Source organism: Benincasa hispida, chromosome 2, assembly GCF_009727055.1.
Source record: "Benincasa hispida cultivar B227 chromosome 2, ASM972705v1, whole genome shotgun sequence".
NCBI classification, from domain to species: Eukaryota; Viridiplantae; Streptophyta; class Magnoliopsida; order Cucurbitales; family Cucurbitaceae; genus Benincasa; species Benincasa hispida.
In genome coordinates this window covers 20,321,393-20,346,643 of record NC_052350.1, presented here as the reverse complement: position 1 = coordinate 20,346,643, position 25,251 = coordinate 20,321,393, and the positions used below count along the sequence as shown (strand labels likewise).

Genomic DNA, 25,251 nt, shown 5'->3' with positions numbered 1-25,251 from the left:
AATGTATCTCCATAGGAACCATAAATAGATACATGTGAAATATTAGTTAAACAGAGATTTTAGGCACAATAGAATCTTGATCTGTATCTTCAATTTTTGGAAACTTAGAAAGTTCTTTTGTTAAGCTATGATCAATGAACCTACAAAAACCTTCAAATTGTATCAGATTAAACCCAGGTATTGTAGACATTCTCTCATTTCCACCCCCAAGCATTTTATTTATTTTCCATTTATAAAAAAATCTCATCATTTGCTAATTCATCATAAAATGGATCGATCTAACAATGATGGAATTTATATTATGTTTACTAAATCACATGAAATTTTACCTAATTTCATAGGTGTAATAGATGTAATGTATGAAATACATATGAACATAGGAATAAACAAACTTCGATACTCAAATTGGAATTTGCAACAACTACAAATGAAATACAAAGGAATTGGTAAATTCTATTTAGACTTATGGAGTTTTGTGTAAAATATCTATATCAAAACAGAAGTGAGTCCATTTCTACCATTATTATGATATTTCAATTCGATTGGGTACTATAAATAGATTCGGGAGCAGAGAGAGAAGCCTAATGCTCATCAGGTCTTCAACCTTGATAAGAAAGAGCTTATAGGTGTTCAATAATCGCGAACATGAACCTAATAAGTCCTTGTATTGTTGGAATCGGTGTCCTAATTCTCCCGGTGGTCTCGTAGTTTGTAAACTTTTTTCACACATTATTATTAATAAAATAAATGTTATTTTATTTGCATTTACTCATATCCAATAAATTAAGATTCGTGGTTATTTCATGTAACTTAAGCATGTATGTGAGGCATACAAGTGGATCATGCCTTAAGTAATAACCTAAATGGTATGTAGTATAAGAATAAATGAGGGATACCTTATCCTTGTGACACTACGGATACGGCCCGCTTTCTAGATATTTACAAGTGTTGTAAAGTGCTACAAATGGTATAATCCTGACCATTCATGTGAAGACATGCGAGCAGGGGTGTCCTATACTAAGAGTTTGTATAAGACCGGACCACAAGATGATTAGTCTCTTTATATAACACCATTGATAATTGAGACTTACATTTCACTAAAATGACCATAGGTGACATGATCTTAATCCTGAATGAGTTGAGACTCCTGTCTATGAAGGCGGTCTTTTGATTAGTGTGGGTGAGAGTGGCCAGATTGCCAACTCAACAAGCCTACCTTTTTGGGGATTCGTTTCATTGGGGAGTTGGGAACTCAGCTACACAAGACGGAATTCACTCCTTCCTCGAAGAAGGGGTAAGTAGATAAATTGCTCCCTTAAGAGCTGATTTCGGGTCTTAAACATAGTGGCAACACCCTCTCTTTGGAAGAGAGGACTCAGTCATAGGTTCATTAGAGGAATCAGTGGTACTTAAGGAATTAGATGCAACTACAAGGGCAAAATGATAAATTGGCCCAACTATACTTACCAGCGATTTGTGAAGGGTTATCGCATTGTTGATTGGTTATATAGACACAGAAATATATTTGTAGTGTGAAGAGTGCAGTTGTCAGTCTTTAATGGAGTGTCCGGTAGTTAACGGATGGTGGATCTCGTGACTAAAGATTTTAGTCAGTTATTCACGTACCATGGAGCTTCAAGCTATAGGTCCATGAGGTCCCCTTAGTAGCTCAATGTATTCAAGTTGAGAATCAAATTTTGGGTTATTTTGAAGTGTTCAAATTAATGAGAGGAAATTCAATTATATGTGATATAATTGGTGTGATGTATTAGATACATTAAATGAAGGAATTAATATAAATATGTTTTATATTAAGTACCATAAAATAGAAAAAGAACAATGGTTTATATGTTTAATTTGATGAAATATTAAAACTATAGGCTATAAATATAATATGATAAGTTGGTTATTATATTTATTTATAATATATTAATTATAGATAATTAATTCTTTTCTCTAATAACCGATTTGAGTGGGAGGTTATTGGAAGTTTTATGGTAATCGTGAGATAAAAAGGAAAATGGTTTTCCAAAATTAGTAAGTTAATTCATTCGAAAAATTCTCACGGAAAAAGGCTATCAAGTAAAAAGAGTTTTACTAAGCAATAGCCGTTGAGAGAATATACGATCGCTTAGAGTTGATTATACGATAGTTACTCATTGATCGTTGCTATACGATCGAATAACAAAGTCTATACGATAGGCTTCCGTTTACTAAACGATCAAGTACATCATCTAAGTGATAGACAGTGTTCATATCTCCCACTTACTCGATCGTAGATCTCCTGTCTTCCTCAATCCAAGATCATACAGAGCCCACGACTCCTGAATTCTCACTCCGAGAATACCAAGGTAACACTTGTGGTGGTGTTCTAAATCTGTTCGTGGATCGAGTTGGACTCGATTGAGTTTGAGGAGCATCCAGACGTTCGTGTTGTTGATGTTCTTTTCCTTACGTTCGAGTGCTGTTTGGACACATTGGAGACTGAACGAGGGATACTTGAAGAATAGTTCTTCAAAGGTACGCATACTCTATCCCTTGTGTTTTCTTATAGCATGTTGTAATTTCGGTTTATGCATAACCAATTCGTTTCCGGTTAGACTGTGGTTATTGTGTCCATTCTGAATGGAATTTGGAACGATTCACTTCCGCTGCTCATGGAGATCTCTTTTCTAGTTTTCCTTCATGTATAGGGTGGGCCTGAGCCATGATGGAAGTATAGTGGGTGGGCATTTTACTAGAGGTTTCTATTGTATCAATCTATCTTTGTTTAATTCATGTTGAAGCATATACTTGGAAGGTGGGTGCAGGGCGGACGATTTCAAAGCGGACTCTCATTCATTAAATAGAGAAGATCGTTAAGATTTCGTGATCTGCTGTCGAACTTATTCTTTCTAATTTCAACGGGTATTCTTAACATTAGTCGACGTTCATATAGGGGAATCATTCAAGTTCGATCTTTAGAGATCCAGAAGAGCCGGTGTTGGACCCTATCCCAGTGCAAGAAATTCAACACGATGAGAACTTAGAATTGGCAGGATTCCAGTTCGAGCAAGTGCAGGTCATTGAGTTGGCAGAACCAATCAAGGAATATTTAGCCCGACCTCTTCTTTAAAAGAGGTTGGTTTTCCCGTTTTCATTAAGATGGATCCAAAAAAGAAATATGGCATTGAAAGGCTTAAGGCATTGGGTACTACGACGTTTGAGGGTGCGATAGACTCAACTGATGGATAAGATTGCTTAGAGGCTAGCGGGGAGTGTGAGGTCCATACAGACGAATCCAGAAAAGAAATATGGCATTGAAAGGCTTAAGGCATTGGGTACTATGACGTTTGAGGGCGCGACAGACCCAGTTGATGCTGAGATTTGACTTGACTTGATTGAGAAATGTTTTAATATGATGAGATGTCCTCACGATTAGAATGTCAATTTAGTTATGTTTTAACTTCAGAAAGGAGCTGAGAAATGGTGTAAAGTTCTAGATTCTAGGTGAAGCAGATTTGAAACTATGACTTGGGAAGAGTTCATGAAAGCTTTTGAGGAGAAGTATTACCCTAGTTCATTTAGGGAGGCAAAGAGAGATGAGTTCTTGAAGCTGGTTCAGGGATCGATGACGGTCATTGAGCATGAACAGAAGTTTACTGAGTTATCTCGGTATGCCATTCTGATTATTATTGAATAGAAGGACAGATGTAGGAGGTTTGAGGAAAGAAATTTGCACACTGGTGACTTCATGGATAACTGGACGGACTTCTCCCAGTTAGTTGAGACAGTTATCAGAGTTAAGAGGAGTTTGGCTGAGGAGGAGCATTTACAGATAAGGAAAAAGGAACAATAGAAATTTACTTTCGGAGAGCCTGGTAGTAGAAGTTTCAAGCCCCGTTTTGGTGGACAATCGACCACGAGAGAACCGAGAGTTGGGAGTCAGCAGAGATCGATCAGAAAGAGGTCGAGGCAGCCAGCTATTCTAGCTAGAGGATTCAGGTCAAGACGTGCTGACGAGTTTGTGGCTAGTACGGTCAGGAAACCCTCATGTTCGAGTTGTGGTAAGAATCACTTGGGCACGTATGTATGTATGAAAATTACTTTAAATGACAAAACTGTTGAAAATATTTACAAATAATAACAAAATATCATAGTTTAGATCATGATATAGATAGACACAGATAGTAGTTTATCACGGTGAAATTTTGTTGTATTTATTAATATTTTAGTTTATTTTTGATATATATGAAAACACCCAATAATAGTTACGGCGAAATTTCATCACGATAAACTACTATATGTGTCTATCTATATCACGGTCTAAACTGTGATTATATATATATATATATATATATTCTATCTTATTTGGTTATATGCGCTGTACAAATTGAATTCACAAATTTTGGTTTTGAAAAAGAGAAGTTCACTAAGGTCCCATTTGGTAACCATTTGACTTTTTGTTTTTGTTTTTGTTTTTTAAAATTAAGTCTATATCATCCATATTTCTTATAATGATTTGCATATTTCGTAAGTACAATGGTTGAAGTCTTAGTCAAATTTTTAAAAAAAAAAAATTGAAAACTACTTTTTTAGTTTTAAAAATTTGGCTTGGTTTTTTAAACCACTAATGAAAAGTAGATAACAAATGAAGAAATTTGGTGGTGGAAGTAGTAGACAAAGGCTTAGTTTTCACAAACAAAAACAAAAAACGTTATCAAACAGGGCCTATATGTATTGCATATTTTTAGTCAAGTCTCTTCTGGTTGGTACGTGAATGATATTAATTTAATTAATGCTGCACCGTACTTAATAATAACAATTATTATATTTTTTAAAAAAAACAATAACAATTATTATCATAATTAACGTGTCTTACCAAATTTGAGGAATTAACTAATATTTTGGCATTTGGGTAATTAAAACGTTTACATCAAGAAAAATTCAAGACAAATTTAAAGATTGTTTTAGTTTAATTATATCTATGTTGTTTAAAAAGATTACTTTAGGATCGAGAGAAATGTGAAATTATATCGGATAAACAAATTAAGTTTTAAAAAACTATAAAAACGTTCTTGAACTTTGCAACTTAGTAAAAAAATACCTCTTAATCTTTCAAATTAAAGTTATAATATTACATGATTTTAATCTTTCATAAACGTTTTAAAATTACATTTAAAACAAAGATTTATTTGAATGATTGGCTGAAAACCTGAGAATTGAGATTGAGAATGAAAAATGGGACTAAACATTAATTTCTTACATCATTTCAGATCATATTACACCCATTTTAAGTCCACGTACAACAGTATATTATGACGCATTTTACTTGACTAATATTATACTATTTTATCCACATGAATCTTGAGTCTAATAATAAATTTAATCGATCATCAGATCACGAAATTTAAACTTTTTGAATATTTTGTAAAATTAATTATTATCTATTTCATATTAAAGTAAAATGTTGAAAATATATAATGTTATAAAAGATTGTGTGTAGTATGAAGAGAAAGAGACACAATATCAAGGTGATCACGTTATTCCCAGATTGAGAATAAGATAATAAATTTATTGAACGGTCCTAAATATTTATTTGAGTGGAATGTGATCGCCGATTTATGCAAATACATTATCTTATATACAAAAATGTCATTTTAAATTATCAATACCTATCAAATCTCAAACTCAAAACTTTTTAAAATAGTAATTAGCCATAGTTGAAAAAGAATCTCACTTTTCAAACCAAATTAGTTCTCATTCCTATACTTTTCCCCTACTACATGAAGAATAAAGATAACTTAAATGAACAAAATCATTCAATACATTATCTACACAAATCTACAAAGGCTCCCATATTTTTTATATGTAAATTTTACTACCGAACTAAATAATAAGATGTCTATTACTGACAATCACATTATTAAAAATTATTCTTTTGAAATTCAGTTTATTTTCTATGATAATGTGAATGTATGAGGATGCAAAATTAATAATAATATTGTCATAACTGAAATTCTAATATTCTACTTAATTAGTTTTAAGTAATAACAATTCTACTTAATTAGTTTTAAGTAATAACAATTCTACTTAATTAGTTTTTATGTAATAACAACCATGTTGATGAGGATGTGAAGGAAAAGGAATCCGAACGGAAGTCTTATTCTTGGAGAGTGGGAACTTTAATGAATGAGATTCTTTTTTTTTTTACATGTCCATTTATAAGACCACTTTAAAAATAAAAAGTGCATGTATTTTCATTCTAAAAAAAAAAGTACATGTATTTTAAATAATAACCTTAAAATATATCACTTCTTTTCTTCAGAGTTTAGAGATTTTGATGTAACGAAAAGGTATTTAGGTCAAATCTATGGTCAAGTAAGAAAAGTCTATCCATAAAAAGAGAATTCTCTTAAAAGAACCAAAGTTCTATATTGAAATGATAATCAAAAGCCTTCTATTACAACCCTAAATTGGCTATTTATAGTCTAAAATAAGACTAATTAACTACTTAAACAGTAATTAATCTAAATTAAGAACTAAACTAAAGATAACCTAAATCATATTAATTATCCTATAATTTTCCTTATCAGATTTGATCTCGAACTTTAGAACTTTAAGTAAAGATCATAACCAATTGAGTGGTGTTTATATCAAACTATATTTAAATAGATAGAATGATTATTATTTAAATATTAATTAAATGATCTTTTGTGTGTGTGTTTTGTTTTTTAAATATAGATAATTATTTTTTATTTTAAAATAGGATAATTGTTTTAAATGATAAAACTGTTGAAAATATTTTCAAATATAACAAAATATGACAGTAATATAGGGTGTCATTTTGTTATATTTATGAATAAATTGACTCATTTTTATATATTCGAAAACAACCTTTTAAGATATTTATACAAAAGTTGACTCACTTGTCAATTGTACTTCAATACATAAGTACGATTATTCTACTTTCTTTTAGGAGAAAGATTTAAAGATTTATACTGCTTTGATTCCTGTAGTTTTAGTTTTTGTTCTTATACTTTTAATTTTGGTTAATTTTTATATTTTTAAAAAAGTGATAATTTTAATTTATTTATTTTCATTACATCCGTAAGGGATCAAAATGGTCAGTATTCAAAATTCAAGAACCAAAAAAAAGAGAGGGCAAATTGATATGAATAGATAAGATGTAATTAGAGATAAATGAAGGTAAGATTAGAGAGAATAATATATATTTAAAGAAAAGAAAAGAAAAGAAAAAAAAAAGAAGTGAAAGATAAAAGAAAAGATGATTCGGATATATAGTAGGGGATGCGTTTGATTTACGCTCTCTCTCTCTTTGTATGAGTTATCCGAATAGCCCTTGCCACGTCATCACACCGCAATAACAAACAATTAAAATAATAATAATAATAATACATAATTAAAAAAAATAATTAAAGGAGGAGAAATTAGAACAACGGCGGAGAGAAGGCTTCCAATTTAAGGAAAAAAGAGGGTCAGGTAACGGTTAACATCATTCAAAATGGTTTGTTCTAAAACGCTGTCGTTTTTTCCCTTGTCCTGTCTGAATCACCCTCCACTCCCAATCTCATCTCCATGGCCGTTGGAAAAAGCATCCCCTTTGTTTTTTTAATATTAATTTTATAAAAATAAATTTCACTTTATTACTGTTTGATTGACTTTCCATCAAATTTTAATTGATTTATATATTTACACCTGCCTGCTGCACCTGGTTTCTTAAATTACGTCACTGCCACTCACCTCAACCAGTGATTATTATTATTATTATTATTTTTATTTTTCCTTTAAAATATCTTAATTATAAATCTTTTTAAAAGAATCTTAATTATAAATTAGGTTCCGATTCTCTATTTTACTTTCATGTTTTAAAAAGTTATGTTAGATTTAATTTCGTAATTTAAAACTAAGTTAAAAATCACTTTTTAGTTCCTTTAGTCATTGTATCTTGACATTTGTACGGTTAATATTTAATGATAAATAAATGAGTCTTTTTAAATGTAAACAAATATTTAAAAATATTCAAAAAAATTATAAAAATACAGACATTTTTGAAATTTTTATTATAAAATGTAAATATTTTTTTATTGTTTTTATATATAAAAAAATGAACCAAAATATTTACCAGATACAACAAAATTTGATAACTATAAATGACAGACACAGATAGAATGATAGTTCTAAAATTTTGTTATATCTTATAAACATTTTCAACAGTTTTACCATTTGAAATAATTTTCCAATATTTTTAAAATTTTTCTATTTATAAGAATTTTCCACAAATAAACTTTTAAACTAATTAGAGATTCAATATTTTTTTTTTCAAAATACAAAGTTTACATCATAAAATATTAAAAATATACATCTAATTTTGATTTTTTTCGTAGGTTAGAGACGAGATTATTACAATTTTGAAAGTACAAGTACTAAATTGCTACATACTAAAGTTTAAGAATTCAATTGTTATATAATTGAAAGTACAAATACTAAATATTTACAAACCAAAATTTAAATACTAAATTGTTACTTTTATAAAAGTTTGAGGACAAAAACATGTTTTAATATTCAAATTATTCTAAAGATAATTATTTTAAATGGTAAAACTGTTAAAAATATTTTCAAATATAGCAAAATGTCACTATCTATTAGTTTGCGATAGAGTGCACTCAGTGATTGAAATTTATCGTGATCGATTATTGATGGATAATGACATTTTACTATATTTAAAAATAAATTAAGCCATTTTTCTTAATCAGACAACAACTCTTTATCATAATATTCAATTATGCACTTCCAATTTCGTGAATTCTAAATAATTTTTTATAATTAATCTTAACACTATGCAGTATGCAGCACATTGGGTGAATTGTGTTTTAGAAATTACATAGTTTTCGGTAATTTAAAATAATAATAACAATAATAATTTATGCACTTTCAATCTCATGAATTATAAATAAATTTTTACAATATGCCGCACATTGGATGAATTGTGCTTAAGAATTACATAATTTGTCCCTTTGTTGATTAATAAACTTTATTAATCCAAATACAACTTAATCACTTCAAACAACCGTCTAATCTTTATATTTTTACCTGCCAACTGTAACAAAGTTTAAAATATCATTATTATTCTATACTTGGAAATTTATTCAATTTAGTCTATATTTTTAATTATTCAATTTTAACCACTGTATTTTTGATAAATTTTAAATCTAATATTTTAATGATATATATATATATCAAAACTAGTTAAATACTAATAATAACTTCCAAGCAAGTTTTCAAAATTTATAGAATATTAATAAATAGAAAAATTTTGCTTAAATACCAACAACCAAATAATAGTGGAAACTAAATTAAAGATTTACTAAACGTACAAATACTAAAATTAAATAAACTTTAAGATATAAAGACCAAAATGACATTTTAAATCAAATTTAAACTATGTATAAAGAATGAAATAGTCGCAACAATTATAACATGACACCGATAGAATTTATTTGATTTAAACCCAAATATGAAGTACCCAAAGACCACAAGGGGTATAATGACAAATATTACAAATTACAACACAATAAAAATAAAAAGTAGAAAATTTGATATAGATAAAAAAAGGTCAAACTATTTATAAAAATAGTAAAAAGAAAACAAATATAATTAAGAAAGAAAGCAAGTGGATGGCAAGGTAAAGTAAATATGAAGAATTGTAAGGATGATTTTGATGGCGATGGGTTAATTAAAAATAAAAAGAGAAAGGTGGGTGTGTTTGGTGACAATGACAAGGATACCCCGGAGGTGAAAAAACTAAAAATAGAAGAAGAGAATTGTAGGGGAAAGAGAGAATAAAATTAACCGGGTTAAGAATTAGAGAGTAAGAAGAGCCAAACAAAGGCAACCTGTAATTAGGCAGGCACATTTGTTTGTTCACGCGCGGAACACGCACATCCTATCCCGTTCTCTCTCTCACCATAATATAAATCTGCGTTCCCATTTTCCCACAAACCTCATCTCAGCCTCAAAAATCCATTCACTTTGCGAGAAACCAACACCCACACAAAAACCCTCGTTTCTTCTTCTTCTTCTTCTTCCTTTCGTGGGGTTTGTTTCTCTCTCTGTATTTCCGCCATGGGCGTCACCATTCTTCCAGATCTCGGGGCTGAGATTTTCATTCCTGTTTGTGCTATTGTCGGAATCCTCTTCTCTTTAGTCCAGTGGTACTACGTTTCACAAGTTAAGCTCTCTCCTGCTCGTGATTCCGCTAATAACAACTCCGCTGCTGCTAAAAATGGCTACTCTGACTACCTTATTGAGGAAGAAGAAGGTGTTAACGACCATAACGTTGTTGTTAAATGTGCTGAAATTCAGAGCGCTATCTCTGAAGGTATATAACTGGTTCTTCTTGTTTTTCAGCTTCAGATTTGTTTTCTCCTCTCTTATTTATTGCTAGATCTGATGCTGGATTCTTAGATTTATTGATTACTTGATTTTGTTTTTTTTCCCCCCCCCTTTCCTTTTGTGAACGCGTTAGGGTTTATCTTGGTCTGTTTTTATTTTTTTTATTGTTTCTTAATTTCTGGAGTGATTTTTGTTATGTTAGATCAAGATGGTAACTTACAATTTGGATTCTTCTGTAAGAAGTTACGTGTTTTGTAGTTTTTACGCTAATATTGTGTTTTGTAGACGTCTGGATGTTACATTGGCTCTTTCCTTTTGTTGTCTTTTAGCGATTAACGTTATGATGAAATCTGCGGCATGGCCATTCATCCCTTTGCTTGACCGTGAAAGCTGGGTTACCGACTGATCTTTCCGCATTTTCATGTATAGGTTACGGAGCCACTAATTACGAATTAATTATTTGTTTTGATTGGTTTTCGTGTCTGTAACACATGTAATTCATTGGTTTAGCTTTTTTTTTTTTATTGTTTTTTTCCCTTCTCTAGGGCTGGGGTGGGATAGGGGAGGGGTTGGTTATAGTGGTTTTTTTTTTTTTTTTTTTTTTTTTTTTTTTTTTTTGTGTGTGTGTGTGTGTGTGTGTAGATTCTTTCAAGATTCTTCTGAGAAATTATGACGAACGAGAATTTATGAAGAGATCTAGGAAATTGTGATTGATTAATTTCAAATTTATTAAAAACAGAGCAAGACGCACTGTCAGATTCTTTGGAACTTATTTCTCTCATGTGGATATGGGTGTCGTTTTTATCCTTTTTTGGGTTTGTAGTGCTTCTCTTTTGGGTAGAGGATAGAGAGGTGCATCACCACATGTAGAGCTAATCAGCCTTTCGTCTTAGTTCATGAGATTCCTGTTTCTTTGAATCAGATTCTACGTTAGTCTTTTGTTTGTCCCGTGTGAAATTGATGTAATTGTTGTTTATATATAAAAGGGATATTAATCAGATTCCTTTTATTTATATATATATATCCGTGTAAAAAATAATTTTAATACATTTTATTTTTTTGATTAGGAAATTGGAACCGTTTCTATGAGTTCTTTTTGTTGAAGTTTGTACGTTAGTGGTCTTCTGAGAACGTTTTTATTGCACTTTGATATTTATATATTCCTTCTATCAAAGATGTGATATTCCCGAAATGAAAGCTCTTAAGCTAATTTTGTTTTCCTTGCAATGAAGAAAAAGTGAGAAGTATTGTAGTCTCGTCTTAGACGAATCTGTAGGAACATAAAAGGTGTAAGATAGTGTAACAAGTTTCTTTTTCTCTAATTGATCAGAATGTTTGTTCTCTAAAACTGTATAGTTATATACTTTCTCAATGAGTTGATTTGGAGCTGTTTCTAACCTTTTTAGTTCCTTGATGTGTCAGGGGCAACCTCCTTCCTTTTCACGGAGTACTATTATGTTGGCATATTTATGGTATTGTTTGCAGTCTTGATTTTTGTATTCCTCGGGTCAGTGGAGGGTTTTAGTACCAAGCCCCAAGTGTGCTCATATGACAAAACAAAGACTTGTAAGCCAGCTTTGGCGACAGCTATATTCAGCACCGTATCATTTATACTTGGTGCAATTACCTCAGTGGTTTCTGGATTCCTTGGAATGAAAATTGCTACATATGCAAATGCCAGAACCACCTTGGAGGCAAGAAAAGGTGTTGGAAAGGCATTTATTACTGCTTTTAGGTCTGGTGCTGTCATGGGCTTCCTCCTAGCTGCCAATGGTCTCTTGGTTTTGTTTATTGCCATTAACCTTTTCAAATTGTACTATGGTGATGATTGGGGTGGTCTTTTCGAGTCTATCACTGGGTATGGTCTTGGTGGATCTTCCATGGCTCTTTTTGGTAGAGTTGGTGGTGGTATCTACACTAAAGCTGCTGATGTTGGTGCTGACCTTGTGGGTAAGGTGGAAAGGAACATTCCCGAGGATGATCCAAGAAATCCAGCTGTAATGATCGATGCTCTAGATATCTTTTTGTATTTCATTTTTTGCTAATACTCTGTCTCTTAATTTAATCACTCAATGTTCTGGCAGGTGATTGCTGATAATGTGGGTGACAATGTTGGGGATATTGCTGGTATGGGATCTGATCTTTTTGGTTCATATGCTGAATCGTCCTGTGCTGCTCTCGTTGTTGCTTCTATCTCCTCTTTTGGCAACAACCACGAGTTCACACCAATGCTCTATCCACTCATTGTTAGTTCTATGGGTATCCTTGTTTGCCTGATCACCACTTTATTTGCAACTGATTTCTTTGAGATCAAGGCTGTTAAGGAAATTGAGCCAGCATTGAAGAAGCAACTCATAATTTCCACTGTTCTAATGACCTTTGGAATTGCCATTGTTACTTGGCTGGCTGTTCCATCAAAATTCACCATCTTCAATTTTGGAACTCAAAAAGTTGTACAGAACTGGTTAGTGCTTCTTGACTTATTGTCTTACAAGTGCTATTATTTATCATTAGTGGTCTGATTCACCAGAAAATTTTTGGCCTTCAGGGAACTTTTCCTGTGCGTTGCTGTTGGTCTTTGGGCTGGGCTTATAATAGGATTTGTGACAGAGTACTACACTAGCAATGCATACAGGTAATTGATGTATTGGCATTTACCTAGTCCATTCTTAATGATTCAATTTATTGTATATAAAAATGAAAATCTGATCACGTATTTGGTTTGGTTTTTCAGCCCTGTGCAAGATGTTGCTGATTCTTGCCGAACTGGAGCTGCTACAAATGTTATTTTTGGCTTGGCCTTGGGATACAAATCTGTGATTATCCCTATTTTTGCAATTGCAGTTAGCATTTTTGTGAGTTTCTCCTTTGCTGCAATGTATGGCATTGCCGTCGCTGCCCTTGGAATGTTGAGTACAATTGCTACTGGTTTGGCCATTGATGCATATGGTCCAATCAGTGACAATGCTGGAGGCATTGCGGAGATGGCAGGCATGAGCCACAGAATTCGGGAGAGAACCGATGCCCTTGATGCTGCTGGAAACACAACTGCAGCCATTGGAAAGGTATTTTTTCTGTTCATTCATTTCGTTTTAAATCATACTGCCTGGGATGGTTTCGTTATTGGCAGCGGTCTTGGTCTTCTTAGAGTGACCAGAAGGCAACATTGTCTCAATATATTCGATTTGTCAATCTTTTCTCCAAAGCTTTCCAATGATAATTACATTAATTTGTGCATGGAAACCATGCTTGCCGTCACTAATAACAACCCAAGTCAAAAATTGATTCCTTATTTGCATTTTCCAGGGTTTTGCCATTGGTTCAGCTGCTCTTGTGTCCCTTGCCCTTTTCGGTGCATTTGTTAGCCGTGCTGGTGTCCATGTTGTTGACGTGTTGACACCCAAAGTTTTCATTGGCTTGATCGTGGGTGCTATGCTGCCATACTGGTTTTCTGCCATGACAATGAAGAGTGTTGGGAGTGCAGCCCTAAAGATGGTTGAGGAGGTCCGAAGGCAATTCAACACCATCCCTGGTCTCATGGAGGGTACCGCCAAGCCCGACTATGCTACATGTGTCAAGATCTCAACTGATGCTTCTATCAAGGAGATGATCCCACCTGGTGCCCTTGTCATGTTGACACCCCTAATTGTTGGTATCCTATTTGGAGTCGAAACTCTTTCTGGCGTCCTTGCTGGATCCCTCGTTTCTGGTGTGCAGGTATATGTTATGGGCTGATTCCTGGAACTACTAGTTAAAAGTTTAAAAATTTTGCTCCAACCTTATAGTACCTCTAACTGACTCGATTGATTCTTGTATTTGCTCCATTGTAGATTGCTATCTCTGCATCCAACACCGGAGGTGCCTGGGACAATGCTAAGAAGTACATCGAGGTATGTCAAATCAAATCCATAAGTCATCCATACAACGTTGCAATGAATTTATGGTACTAGATGTAATGACAAGTCGGTCTGAACCATCATGGACAGGCTGGTACATCTGAGCATGCAAGAACCCTTGGTCCAAAAGGATCAGATCCACACAAAGCTGCTGTTATCGGTGACACAATCGGAGACCCACTCAAGGATACATCCGGACCTTCTCTCAACATTCTCATCAAGTTGATGGCTGTGGAGTCGCTTGTGTTTGCTCCTTTCTTTGCCAGCCACGGTGGTATTCTCTTCAAGTTCTTCTAAGAAGCAAGAGGAATGCTTGTTCCATTACATCTTCTCTCCCCCTCCATTGACATAACCTCTCCCCTCTACGAAATTTTCAATGCTTTTTTTTAGACTTCATATTATATATTCAAGTCTGTAGCTTTGATTCCCTTTGAGAAACTTGTAGTTTCAAGTGGCAGAGCCTTTTTTACCCTTTCATCGGTGGTTGTTGATGATGATGATGAAGAAGAAGAAGATAAGAAGATAATTGGTCAAAATCTTGTGAAATGAGACTGCGATGTTATTCTCTTTTTCCCAATTGAGAACAGGCTATTATTGTTATTCCCCTCCCTGTTTTTCTCTCTTGTTGAATGCTGAGTTCCATCTTGATATCAAGTTTTGAGGATCTGATACCAAACGTCTTCATGGGTTTTTCTCTTCGTTGAAATTCTTTGCTTTTCCATTCATTTCGCAACGTTCTCAGTTCCTTCAATCTAAATTTAACTTTATAAGCTTTAATCTTGTTTTCTAGTTTCTTTTGAAAATTGTTTTTCAACAGTTCTTGACTTTTTTGTATTTTAAAAAAGTTGTCTACTTTTCAAAACAATTATGTGAAGTCCTTGTTTGAATTCAGTGTTCACATGACATTTTAATTGAATAACAACTTCAAGTACGTACATATTAATCATTGAGATTTACAAGGCCAAACCAAATCTAGTTTTTTGGAAACAAAGTCAGGAAAACAATTATTAAAAACAGTATTTGAAGCAGAGGTGTGTTTTAATGGGAGACAACCTTTTCAGTTTCATACTTTTGTTGTAATGTGATAAAAAGCTCAAAAATCACCAAATTTCTGACTGGGAGAACTTGTTATATGTTCTATTTCAGAAACACCATGGAATCACATAGTTCACAGCAGAAACAAAGGAGACTCTAAATCCTCAATCCATCAACCGATCTCTGCCCCTTCTGATAATTCTGAAAATAAAATTCCAAATAGTTTCTCACACTTTTGATCAATCTCGGTCTCTTATCGTCGATCAGCCCCTCGATCGGCTTCACCTCTATATCCTTTTCTGGGCAGCAGAAATATGCCATTGAAATCCTCTGCATCTCCGAATTCGTCACCGCCCGATGAACAGGGCTCTTGAAGATCCCATTGCTCATAATCTTCATACACATAACAAACAACATAGAACACTAATCCTTTAAAAACCCAATATGCAAAATCAAGACTCAAAAGTAAGTGTAATAATATTGTTACCTCGGCTTGTTCCCCAATGTTGATGAGAAGAGAATCAGCAATGGCAGGAACAGGGACTCTGTACCATTGATTATCCTTTTGAATTTCGAGACCTTAGACTTGTTTGTCGAGTAAAACAATGGTGATGGCGGATCCATCGGAATGTTCTTTAAGTCCAAGAACAAGATGAGGCGTCGAACATGGCGGATAGAAATTGAACCTTGTCACTAAAATGTGTCGCTTCCCCACCTGCTCTGTAAAACTATTCGGCTCCACGTTTAAGGATCTTGCCATGGCCATCAGCACTATTTCAATTATCTCCTTTAATTTTACTGTAAACTCGTGTAGATCTTCCCTGCTTGGATTCAATAATTCCATTTTAAAAGAATTTTGTTGTATGTGTAATTTGCTTTTGGGTTCTTAAGAGCATAAGCTAAGATAAAGACAGGTTTGAAAATAATGAGGATTAAATATCCGTCGATATGTTGAGGAGTTCTCAAACATAATTCGACGGTGAGATATGAAACACATTCCAAAAATGGGTCAATAAACAATTAAAATCGGTGAGATAGGATAATGAGTCTCCAAATATATAGAATGTGGGGATATACCATCTCATATTGGGTCCCCAAACAACCGCTAAGGAGTTTCACTATAGAATGAATCTAACAGATAAAATCTTGGTTGTAATAGCATAACTTTATTTAACAGTGAAGTTTCTTTTCATCAAGCACACTATTTTCCTAAAGTAGGTGATCTTGTATTGAATTGGATTATCAATATCCGTGTGTTTCGTTGCCCTACTTTTTAATATGCGTATCTCTTATCGTTTGATGTGTTATATCGTTGTGCTTGACCTACGTGTGAACTATATTGGATTCACATATTTTTCAGAAGGTTTTGACATTGATGTTTAATATTCAAAGATATCTTCATATGACCCAAATTGATATTTAGATCTTGGAATAATTATACAAAATTCTTTTGAATTTTTAGGGTAAGTTTTAATGATGCACTTAAAATTTAACTTTTCTTTTGTACTCTTGATTTTTTAATATTATCATGTCAACTTTTATGATAAAACGAAGATGTGAAAGTGGCATGATTGACAATGACTTCTAAAATTGAGGTACAAAAGACAGTTGAAAATTAGGTTTTAGTTATGTCCCTTAACTTTGGTTAAATTTAATTATGTCTTTCTTGTTTCAAAAGCTTCAATTTAATCATTAATCATTAAAATTGTTTCAAAACAATTATTTTATTAAACTTTTTTTCTATTAAAGTGAAGACGAAAATAATGTGATGGTTAAGTTGAAAATAAACCTTTCACTTTCACGTGAGTATATTTTGATAATGAGTTATAAAAAAGTCGTCACATTATTTTAACATTTGAAATGAATTTAATTAGATAGATCGACAAATTTATTTTTGAAAACAAACTAACAAAAAAAAAAAAAGAAATGAAGATGAAGATGAAGATGATATTAAAGCGATAGAGAGCATTTAGTGGGTGGGAGGAGGGGAGAGTTAATAAAGAATTTAAACCACTTTCAATTTATGTCCTAAACTTTAGAAACTAATTAATAACTATATATATATTTTTGAATATAGCAACTGCAAAGATAGAGGATTGAACTTCAGACATCTTGGATCGGAGTGCATTCCAATACTAAGTCAAACTTACTTTGACAATTAATAGTTATATTAATTTAGATTATGAATAGAATTTCAGTTTAAAATCTTTAATGCATAACTTATATAGCTAATGCAAGAACATGCTTGTAAAATTAAAAAGATATATAGTTTTTTTAATATTAAAAATTTGAATGATTTTTCATCTACTCGTCTTCCTCTACTTTTCTCTGCTCATTTATGAAGAATTACAAGATAATTTTTGTTACTGCATTGATGAGAGTTTTGAAAAAGAATAGTCTATGGGAATAATTCTGAACTGATTTAAATCACCAACAAATAGTCTAAAAACCTGTTTGGAATGACTAAAGAAAAACAATGTTTTCAAGAAAATTATTATCACGTAAAATCTTTTGATAAATCTATTTAAAATATACTTCGAAAGTGTTTCAAAAGTTATTTGAATGGTTGTCAAACATTTCAATTATTCTTAAGTTAAACCAAACCAAATCTTTCTTAAATTGACATACTTATGAAAGTTTAGAATTTAAATAAACGAGCAACTGACTTGAAAATGGAGGATTTAGAGGCTAAAACTCGAGACGTCTCTCATCCTCAAATTTACTATAAGATACAACCGATCAGTCCAATCTAAAATTTGTTGGTCTGATAAAATCAAATCATTCCCATATCCTTCCATTACATCAGCTTCTCTTCTATATCTATTCTTCTCTTCAATTGGCAGTGAGAAAAATTGCTTGCTTATTTTTCTCATCTTCTCCAAAAATGAACTTGAAATGCTGTGATTAATCGCCTGAAACCTCACTATCTTTATTAATTAATCCAAATTAATTTACGACAATCATTTCAAACCCTTTTGATAATGATTTGATTTTTGAGTTTTTGTTGTTTTTGAAAAATAAGCCTATAAACACTACTTCTACTTCCAATTTTTTTCATTTGTTATTGGTTTAAAAAACCAAGTCAAATTTTAAAAAATGAAAAAATAGTTTTTAATCATTTGTTTTTATTTTTGAAATTTGACTTAGAATTCAATAATTTTATGTAAATTATTGTAAGAAATGAGAAGAAAATAAGTTTATTTTTTATTTTTTTTAAAAAATTGATGCTAAACTGGCCTTCGTTCCCATTCGGTTTCATAACCATTTACGATGAAGGTTTTGTTTTAAATTTTCTATTTTTTTAAAATTTATTTACGTTTTTCTCCTAAATTTCATACTATGGTTTTTATATTTATGGAAAATAAATTGTATGTTTAGTTGTTTTTTTTTTTTAAGTTACGAAAAATACTCTTTCTATTTTTCAAAATTTGGGTTGTTTTTTCAAAATATTAGTAGTGAGTGAAAAAACTTATAAATAAAAATAATATTTATAAAGTTTAATTTTAAAAAATGAAAACATCAAATAGTTGCCAAACAACCCATATTTTTTAGATCCCGTTTGGTAATCATTTGATTTTTGGTTTTCGATTTTGAAAATTAAGCCTATTTCATCAACATTTCTTACAATGATGTGCATCTTTGTTAAATATAATAGTTGAATTCTTAGACAAATTCCAAAAACAAAAACAACTTTCTTGAAAGCCACTTTTTTTAGTTCTAAAAATTTGGTTTGGTTTTTTAAATTATTGGTGAAAAGTAGATAACAAGGGAAGAAATTTGGAGGTGAAAGCAGTGTTTATAGGTTTAATTTTAAAAAACAAAAACTAAAAACAAAAGGGTTACCAAATGAGACCTTAGTTGTTGGTTTTTTATAAATAAATTAAGGCCAATTCTACCCATAAGTTTGTATACTTTATTATCTCATTTTTATCAATATTTTTAAAAAACTAAGTTAAATTTCGAAAGCTAAAACTCTAAAATATTTTTATTATACTAAAGAAAAAAAACTCAATTAGCAGCATACATATGTCAATGATTAGAATCAATTGTATTGAAAAAGTAAAAAAAAAAAAAAAAAAAAAAACAATTTTCATAATTTTTTCCCGAAATTTATCTCTAAAAATTGAAGTGTGTGTTTTCTCGAAGAAAATTGGAAAATTATAATAGAAAAACAGAAAGAGACTAAGAACAAAATTGTTACAAGAAGATCTTGATAACTAATAATTAAAATTTAGTGGGATTAAAATGATTAGATGAGTCGTTGAGTTGAGATCCATCAAAACTGACATGAAAACATCCCCAACTACTGAGAGCCAACCGGAGGTCGTCCAACGGAGCCCCGCCAGCCGGCGGCGCGACCGGAATCTCTGCCAATGGAAGTGGACTATTGTTGGAATCTCCACCGTGGTAACCGCCTTTGAAAATATAACTTTCCGGCGTATCGCGGCCGCCGTTGATGAGAAGTTGTTGTTGGAGTGTTTGTGTTCGTGGGAGCTGAGAATTTTCTGCCATCTTTGTGTGGTTGTGCTTCCATGGATGTACATCTATATTTTATTTTATATTAAAAAGCAAATATTTTTCTTAACAATTTTTTTAGACCACAATCCCCTTTTAATTTTAATTTTAATTTATTATACTTATACCATTTCAATAGTGGCTATAATTTCTTTTATAAATTCAAGCATTATTAGTTGTTATCTAGTCAAATAGCCCTTGTTTTATGTAGCATCAATTGTTAACTGTTTTAAGAAAATTATTCATTTTTCTTTGTGGGATTCATTTTCAATCGTTTCACGGACTCATTGTTTTAAGGAAATTATTATTATATATTTTTTTGTGGGGTTCATTTTCAATTGTTTCACCATTATTGGTGGTATTACATTTGTATTAAAGTAAGAAAAAAACTCGTTTATCTATTTAATTATTTAAACAAATAAACAAAAAATTGTGTAGAAACCCGATAAGCCAGAAGAATGCAGCACTTACTGTTTAAATTTATTATTATTATTATTAGATTTTTAGAAAGAGATATGAACCTCACAACTTGAAGTTAAGACAAACAAATCACCACAAAGAAGAAAGAAAACAAACAATAAAAAACTAGGAGAGTAAGTGGGTCGGGTCAGTTCTAAATAGACAAGACCTGACCCAACCCAATATATTTCTAGTCAGAAGCGATTTAGATTAGGTCAAGTGAATTTCGGTTTTTTTCCTTCCAAAACAGATGGACTGCTTGAAGAACATGATTGTAGGGTTTCACTTTTTAGCACTAAGGTCGATTTTGAGTGTGAGAGAGAGAGAAAAAAAAAAGAAAAAGGAAAAGGGCTTTCACTTTTCAGCACGACAACATCAAGGTCTTTTTCTTGTGAGAGAGAGGAAAAAAGGGAAAACTGGTTCAACAATGATTCTGAGTGAGAGTGGGAGTGAAAGTGAGAGTGAGAGAGAAAACAATAAAAAAGAACATGAGAGTGAGAGAGATAGGGAAAGTGATGTGTGATTTAATGCTAATGCTTTTGCTTTGGAAGATGAATAATTACAGAATTAAAAACAAAAACGTTCAAAACATTGCACATGCTGTATAATAGGTTAAGCATAAAATTAAAGGCTTTGAGAAGAAGCATACTTTGGAAGACTATCTTCAAACCTTCACCTCCATGGTTGTTGATCTCCTTCAACACTAGGGACGCCTCCATAGAGTCTTCTTGTTATGAGTCTAGCAAAGATCCGCTTGTGGGAACCTCTTTTGAGAGATCAAGAGAATTTGGTAGGAGAAAATGTATTCTTTTTCCCAGAGAAATCTCATCTTTGTGTTATGAGAGCTTGAGGGAGAGGGAGGTTATTGCATAGAATAACCAACCCCTTTCAACAAAGAGTGTCTAAGTGGGAAGTTGTCACACTTCTCATCTCTCTCATACTCCCATATGGAATAACTTAATTAAATTAGTTTAATTAAATAAAAAGAAACAATTAAATTAATTAATTAATTTAATTAAATATCTCGTATTTAAACAAATGAAAATTTGAACTATATTCAAATAGTTATTTATCTCATAACCTATAGTTTTAATATGAATCTTATTCATATTAATTTGTATTTGAATCCTGTTCAAATATATTACATCTTCCATATTGTATAGTTTATTTTAGAACTAATTATATATTATAATGTATATATATTAAAGGAATTCGTTTTACAGAGAACCTTTGAGCGGAAGCAGATCGTCCAAATCCCATTTCGATTGAAACAAACATTTATAGTTAACAATACAGATTATGCATAAAACTCAATACAACATGCTTTCTAACAAGAAATAAGGGTTAAGAGATTATACCTTTGAAGATCTATTCTTCAAGTTAATCCCTCGAACTGCACGAACACTTCGAACAAGTCACGAACTCTCCTCGAACAAGCAGCAACCAAACTTGAACCAAAAGGTAGAGGACACTACCACTTAGTTACCTTGGTATTCTCGATGTGAGAACCCAGGAGTGGTGGACTCTGACTATTTTGGTTAGGAGGGTGTTTTAGAGTTGGAGGAGGAAGATGATCGAGGAAGAACTTCTCTATCGCATAGAGTTTTCTCAATCGTGTAGGTGAAGTGTCTATCGCATAGACTCTCTAAAGTGATCGTATATCTCTCAATCGTGTAATACTAATTCTGGAATTATGAATAAAAAAAATCATATTTTTATTTGTCCCATTTTGCCATAAAACAAAATAACTTCCCACTCAGGTGGTTAGAGAGAAAAGAGGAATTAATTATCAAATAAATAATATAAATAAATATGATAACCAACTTATCATATTATATTTATAATCTATAGTTTTAATATTGCATCATATACAATCTATAAACCATAGTTCTTTTTCTCTATTTTATGACATTTAATATAAATCATATTTATATTAAATTTAAGAACTATGAATCTTATTCATAGAAAATATATTTGAATCATATTCAAATATTTGTTCCTCCAATTAAACTATAATGTACTAAATACATTATGTCAATTATATCATATATGATTGAATCAATTTAATTATATCATACATAATTAAATTCTCTCTTATCAATTTGAACATTTCAAATTAACCCAAAAACTGATTCTCAACTAAATCTTTTGAGCTACCTTATGGACATGTAGCTTGAAGCTCCAATGGTAGGTGAATAAATAATTAAACTCTTTAATTACTTTATCCACCATCTGTTAACTGCCGGGCACTCCACTAAAGATCGATAGCTGCACTCTTCGTACTATAGATATATTTCCGTGTCCATTGGATATAACCAATCAACAGTACGATGACCCTTCATAATCGCTTGTAAGTACTTGTATACAATGACCGTTTTGCCCCTGTAGGTACATCTAACTCCTTAAGTACCACCGATCCTTCTAATGAACAATAAATCATAGTCCCACTCGACTAAACCCCTCTCGAGCCAAAAGATGGTGTGGTGTCACATTGTTCAAGACCCGGAATCAGCTCTTAAGAGAGTAATTTATCTACTTACCCCTGCTTCAGGGAAGGAGTGAATTCCATCTTGTGTAGCTGAGTTCCCAGCTCCCCAACTAGAAGAATCCCTAAAATGGTAGGCTTGTTGAGTCGGCGATCTGGCCACTCTTACCCATACAAATCAAAGGACCACCCTCATAGGCAGAGTTCACAACTAACTCAGGATTTAGGTCATGACCTATGGTCATCCTAGTGAAATGAAAATCTCTATTATGAACGACGTTATATAAGGAGACTAAGCATTTCATGGTCCGGTCTTATACAAACTCCTTTGTATAGAATATTCTCGCTCGCATGTCGAATACATGAATGATTAGGATCAGATCATTGTAGCACTTTACAACATTTGTAACACCTACAAAGCGAGCCATACTCGTAGTGACAGCAGGATAATATACGTAGTCTTATCCATATACTACAAACCATTTAGGTTATCACCTAAACATGATCCACTTGTATCTCTCCACATACATGTTTAAGTTACAACGATAACCTTAGACGTTAGTTTATTGGTTTGTGGTTCATGAAACTAAAATATCATATATTTCATAGACCAAGTGAATAAAATATAAAATATTATTAATCACAGAAATGTTTGTTCATACAAGGTTTACAAACTATAGGACCCTACGAGATTTAGAGTATTAACCCCAACAATCTCCCACTTGCCCTAAAACTAATGGAGTGTACAAGATAATCAAATTACAAGTACACAAAACAATAAACTAGGGCATAACATGCCTAATACAAGATCTTCCACTTGCTCTGGTCCACCCGTGGTCTGTCCTATAGACCCATACTCTGTAGGTGACCCGTGAGGGCCTTCGTAAACGAATCAGCAACGTTGTGCTTCGAAGCTATCTTCATGACAATCATGTCTCCTTGATGCACAACCTCTCAGATGAGATGGTATTTTCGCTCAATGTGCTTGTCGCACCCTGAGATGAGAGGGAAGGTCAATTTGACTCGAATCTTAGACTTGATCTTTAATCTTACACCGGTTAATGATGCGATGGGAGAAGGACTCTTAGGCTCACGGGAATTAGCCACAATACCACTATTATCACAATAAAGTGTAATGGGTTTTGACATGTCTGCAACAACTTTCAGATCAGTTCGGAATTTTCTGAGCCAAACGACCTCCTTAGCAGCTTCACAAGCCGCTACATGCTCAGCTCCATGGTGGAGTCCGCGATGCACCCCTGCTTGGTACTTCGCTATACTACAACTCCTCTGTTAAGAGTGAACACTGATCCTGAAGTGGATTTCTGAGAATCTCTATCAGTCTGAAAATCAAAGCCCGTGTATTCGGTAAGGATTAAATCCTTAGAGCTATACACAAGCATGTAGTCCCTCGTTCTCTGAAGATATTTGAGGATGATTTTGACTGTTGTCCAGTGATCATATCCTGGATTAGACTGATATCTACTGACTATCTCCACTACGTAGCAGATGTCAAGTCTAGTATATAACATCACATACATAAAACTTGAAGGATCTCTTATCAAAGAGTACCTATGAGCGGAAGCAAGATCTTCCAAATTCATTGTGACAGAAATACCGCATTCACAATCAAACAGACATGTTATGCATTTAACAACAAATTACGACATGATTTTAACAATTAAATGACAAAAGGTCCGAGAGACATACCTCTTGAAGAACTTTTCTTCTTTGATCTCTCGCTCTCATCAGAAACGACAACTCACCCAGTCACTGTAATCGTCATGTCTATCGTCCATCAAATCTTGCTGTCGCTCACCATCGAACCGTCTTCTACACGAACAGCACAACCACTCAGTAACCTCGGTATTCTCGGAGTGAGAATCCGGGAGGTGTGGGCTCTATTGGATTTGGTAGAGGGGAGGAGGAAGGAACGATCGTTTACAATGACCCAGCAAGTGGAAGAGGTTTGGTGTCTATCGTATAGACGGGTGTTTGATCGTTTAGCAAAGAGTGCACGATCGTTTAGACGATCGTATAGGTAAAATCGCTTGCGCGCGTGATTGCTTAGTAAAAGCTAGACGATCGTATAGGAAAGCTGCGAGTGTACACGATCGTTTAGTAAAGCTTGAGCTATCGTGTATGCTCTTGTTAGCTAGACGATGGGTAGTGTACTAATCGTGGAGCGATTGACTGATCTCTTTGCAAAATGGAAACTATTTTCATTTTATCCTTCAGTTACGAAAACTGAATGTAACCTCCCACTATCTCATACAGTTTTGGAGAAAAACCATCAACAATTATCTCATAATTGTTTAATTAAAATAAATATAATCATATTATATTTATAACCTATAGTTTAATATCACATCATATATAACATATAAACTATAGTCCTTTTCTTCTCCAGTAGATATAAATCATATTTATATCCTTTTCCTCCAATTAATGTATCTCATACATTGT

At 32.7% G+C, this 25,251-nt stretch overlaps 1 protein-coding gene and 1 pseudogene across 1 annotated transcript; one reads left to right on the top strand and one right to left on the bottom strand.

The window, feature by feature from the left end:
* Positions 1-9,971: 9,971 nt before the first annotated feature.
* On the top strand, positions 9,972-14,894 carry LOC120070563 (pyrophosphate-energized vacuolar membrane proton pump). Its single transcript, XM_039022354.1, has 8 exons — positions 9,972-10,381; positions 11,818-12,392; positions 12,480-12,859; positions 12,944-13,030; positions 13,130-13,460; positions 13,702-14,112; positions 14,226-14,285; positions 14,382-14,894. The coding sequence occupies exons 1-8, from the start codon at positions 10,126-10,128 to the stop codon at positions 14,586-14,588; spliced, it is 2,307 nt and encodes a 768-aa protein (XP_038878282.1). The 5' UTR covers positions 9,972-10,125; the 3' UTR covers positions 14,589-14,894.
* On the bottom strand, positions 14,672-19,838 carry LOC120070564 (annotated as a pseudogene).
* Between the last annotated feature and the right edge of the window lie 5,413 nt (positions 19,839-25,251).